This window comes from Mastomys coucha, unplaced genomic scaffold, assembly GCF_008632895.1.
Source record: "Mastomys coucha isolate ucsf_1 unplaced genomic scaffold, UCSF_Mcou_1 pScaffold5, whole genome shotgun sequence".
In the NCBI taxonomy this organism is placed as follows: Eukaryota; Metazoa; Chordata; class Mammalia; order Rodentia; family Muridae; genus Mastomys; species Mastomys coucha.
Window position 1 is genome coordinate 24,161,030 of NW_022196911.1, and position 3,700 is coordinate 24,164,729.

Sequence of the window (3,700 nt, forward strand, 5' to 3'; positions counted from 1 at the left end):
CTGCAGCTGGAGTTACAGGCAGTTATGAAGTGTCCACAGAGGCCAGAAGGCCACCATTCGTGATCTCTACAGCTGGAGTTACAGGCAGTTGTGAACTGCCTAACTTGGGTGTTTGGAAGCTGAGCTCAGGGTGGTCTGCAAGAGGAGTAAAGAACCATCCTGCCTCCATCTTAGGCTTAAAAGCCATCTTATAGTAAACACAAACCAGGTGATTCTGTGATTAAACCTGTTTCTCAAGGACTAGTTCATGCCCGACCTGTAACCTTAACTACAAAGGATTCTGTACTATACTGTACCGTACAAATGGTCCCAAGAATGGCAATCGTGCCTTTGTTTCAAGGCGTTCTATGACTACCTTGTTATCCTCCCCTGCAACCCTGGCTTTGTTTCAGGGGGTCTTAAGACTTACAAGCATGCCTATGTTCTGCTCCTGTAACCCTGCCTATTTCACCCAACAACCTACCCCACCCCATTTGCAAACCACCTACCCCTGAGCTTTATAAAAAAACGTGTTGGCCATGTCGACCTGGGTTGGTGGTCTTTCTCCTCTCATCTATGGGATTAACAAGGTATAATCTTATAATTGTTACTCCTATAGTCCAAAAGTGAGACTTTTAAAAAGATTCTCTAGAACTTTTTTTTTTTTTTTTTTTTTTTTTTTTTTTTTTTTTTGGTTTTTCGAGACAGGGTTTCTCTGTGTAGCCCTGGTTGTCCTGAAACTCACTCTGTAGACCAGGCTGGTCTTGAACTCAGAAATCCACCTGCCTCTGCCTCCCAAGTGCTGGGATTAAAGGCGTGCGCCACCAGTAGCCGGCTAGAACATCTTTTTATGTATATTACAAGTCAGAAATGTGGAGAGGGACATCTGTTATCCACTGGAAAGTAATATAGGTGACTTTTGTGAAATGTTGGAATTATTCTATATCGTATACTTGAATATTCATGAGCATATTCATATGAAATTGCATTGATCTGCACACGTCATTGTATAATATGCCTCAATAAAAGTATTAATAGTTGATGAGGACGATAGTAGTGACCGATTGCTGAATATCATACAGTAGACAATGTCCCTCTGGGTCCCAACCCCACTGCTTTGCCATCACTGGTTCATGTCACTCCGGTTTGATGAACCGAAGGTAAGAATATGAGTACCCTTGGGAAAGGAAGTTGTAGGCTGGTTGCAAAGACTGAAAGGGAGTCTGTTCAAGCGCCGACTGCACGTCCAGGGCGCTTACGTGACTGCGGTGTAGGCAGCCCCTTCCGCCTTCTTCCTGGAGGATAGCCCCGCCCAACCAAGACCTCTAGAAGAGGTAGCCAATCATCAGCCAGCCTGGCCCGGGGTCACTGACCTGGAGTCTCCGTCACCTAGGCTGACTAGCGGTTTCCAATGAGCGAGCTGTCCCGTGGCCATCCACGAACAGCCGCCTCCCGTCCCGTGCCGTTCGCGCCCCGCAGCTTCTCCGCGGCGTATGTTCTACCCTTGCCGGTTGGCGCTCTGCCAGCCAATTACTGGTGCAGCCGGATCAGGCAGCCAATGGCTGCCCGCCTCCGCGCGCCTGCCCGCGTCGGTTGCCGCTGTGCGCCTCGCTGCTCGCGGGAAACGGAGATGGATTGGCGCAAGCGGGGGCCAATGGGCGGTGCGCGCGAGGAGCGGGGCCAATGAGCGTCCCGGAGGCGGGGCGGGCGCCGCGGCGGGCGGCTGCGAGGAGCGGCCGGTGGTGGCGGCGGCAGCGGGTGGCGGCAGCGGTCAGCGGTCGGCCATGGCGGAGGCAGAGGCCGGCGGCGACGAAGCCCGCTGCGTGCGGCTGAACGCCGAGCGGGCCAGGTTGCTGCTGGCCGACGTGGACACGCTGCTGTTCGATTGCGATGGCGTGCTGTGGCGCGGCGAGACGGCCGTGCCGGGCGCGCCGGAGACTCTGCGGGCTCTGCGGGCCCGCGGCAAGCGACTGGGCTTCATCACCAACAACAGCAGCAAGACTCGCACGGCCTACGCGGAGAAGCTGAGGCGCTTGGGTTTCGGCGGCCCGGCGGGACCCGAAGCGGGCCTCGAGGTCTTCGGCACGGCCTATTGCAGCGCGCTCTATCTGCGCCAACGCCTGGCCGGCGTGCCGGACCCCAAGGCCTACGTGCTGGGCAGCCCGGCCTTAGCCGCCGAGCTGGAGGCCGTGGGTGTCGCTAGCGTGGGCGTGGGCCCGGACGTGCTTCACGGCGATGGCCCAAGCGACTGGCTAGCCGTGCCGCTCGAACCCGACGTGCGCGCGGTGGTGGTGGGCTTCGACCCACACTTCAGCTACATGAAGCTCACCAAGGCCGTGCGGTACCTGCAGCAGCCCGACTGTCTGCTCGTGGGCACCAACATGGACAACCGGCTCCCGCTAGAGAACGGCCGTTTCATTGCGGGTCCGTGCGCCCAGGGGCTGGAGGTTGGAGGGCGGGCCCAGCCCTTCCGTGTCCCCTGACCCCAGCGTCCCCTTCCCTCCCTCGCTCTGCAGGTACCGGCTGTCTGGTGCGAGCCGTGGAGATGGCCGCCCAGCGCCAGGCGGACATCATCGGGAAGCCTAGCCGCTTCATCTTCGACTGCGTGTCCCAGGAGTATGGGATCAACCCGGAGCGCACCGTCATGGTGGGAGACCGCCTGGACACAGACATCCTCCTGGGCTCCACCTGTAGCCTGAAGACTATCCTGACCCTCACCGGAGTTTCCAGTCTTGAGGACGTGAAGAGCAATCAGGAAAGTGACTGCATGTTCAAGAAGAAAATGGTCCCTGACTTCTATGTTGACAGCATAGCCGACCTCCTGCCTGCCCTTCAAGGTTAAAGATCTAGTGTCTTTAATCTCTGGAATAAAAAAAAAAGAAAAAGAAAATCAGCTACCTAAATTACTAGGTGGGGTTTAGGAATCGCTCTGTTAGGTGGCTGCAGGTTAACTTAAGTTTTAAGTAAGGAGCAAAGGCAATAGTTGATCTTGTAAGTAAATGTTGAGGGGGGGGTTGTTTACAGAGTATTATATTTTAAGATGCACTTTTAAGCTTGGAAGTCGTTATGGGGTGGGCATATCAGGTGCCCAACATTCAGGTAAGCTCAGCCCCTGTTGCTGAGACTGAAATGGGTCAAGGTTTCTGTGTCAGCGCTTTTTACTGAAATGTAATCTGGGATCAGGCCCTGAGGTGGGCAGAGACTTAAAAAAAAAAGGGATGTTAATGACACACGGACCAAAAGCTAGGGTTTCCCCTAATGACCGTGCAGCAGGGGCCCTGCGACTGCATCACCCACGGGGTGGGAGAGCTCTGTTGCTGGGGTTTGGATGCCAACCTTGACAACCTCCGCCCACTCGGCTTCTTTGAAAACCACTTTGACATCACAATTGTCTGTTCTGTTTCAGATGCTCAGCACTGCAGACCCTCATGCACAGTAACAGTCCAGCTAAACTTTGACTGTCTTGTGTGAACTAAGCCCAGGTGTCTTAGGTATGGCCTGCTTAGCAGCTGTGGGTGTGGAATGCCTGCCCTGAACTCAACTTTATAGGGAGCTCAGAACAGTGCTTTTTTTGTTTGTTTTGTTTTGTTTTGAGACAGGCTTTCTCTGTATAACCCTGGCTGTCCTGGAACTCATGCTGTAGACCAGGCTGGCCTCGAACTCACAAATCCTCCTGCCTTTGCCTCCCAAGTGCTGGGATTAAAGGCGTGCACCACCACTG

At 54.6% G+C, this 3,700-nt stretch overlaps 2 protein-coding genes across 2 annotated transcripts in view; both read left to right on the forward strand.

Annotated features, from left to right (window-relative positions):
* Positions 1–1,472: 1,472 nt before the first annotated feature.
* Positions 1,473–2,869, forward strand: Pgp (phosphoglycolate phosphatase). Its single transcript, XM_031353748.1, has 2 exons — positions 1,473–2,403; positions 2,496–2,869. Exons 1-2 carry the CDS (start codon positions 1,473–1,475, stop codon positions 2,819–2,821), a joined length of 1,257 nt encoding a protein of 418 aa, XP_031209608.1. The 3' UTR covers positions 2,822–2,869.
* A 120-nt stretch (positions 2,870–2,989) lies between these two features.
* Bricd5 (BRICHOS domain containing 5) overlaps positions 2,990–3,700 on the forward strand; it is a 4,270-nt gene continuing 3,559 nt past the window's right edge. The window contains exon 1 of the mRNA XM_031353754.1: positions 2,990–3,470. The gene's annotated coding sequence lies outside the window, so the exon portion shown is untranslated. The remainder of the gene's footprint in view (positions 3,471–3,700) is intronic.

Excerpts from the sequence above, each read along its gene's own strand:
- Pgp (XM_031353748.1), top strand. The coding sequence starts at position 1,473 with ATGTTCTACCCTTGCCGGTTGGCGCTCTGCCAGCCAATTACTGGTGCA. Across the intron at positions 2,404-2,495 it reads GAACGGCCGTTTCATTGCGG|GTACCGGCTGTCTGGTGCGA; the intron begins GTCCGTGCGCCC and ends CTCGCTCTGCAG.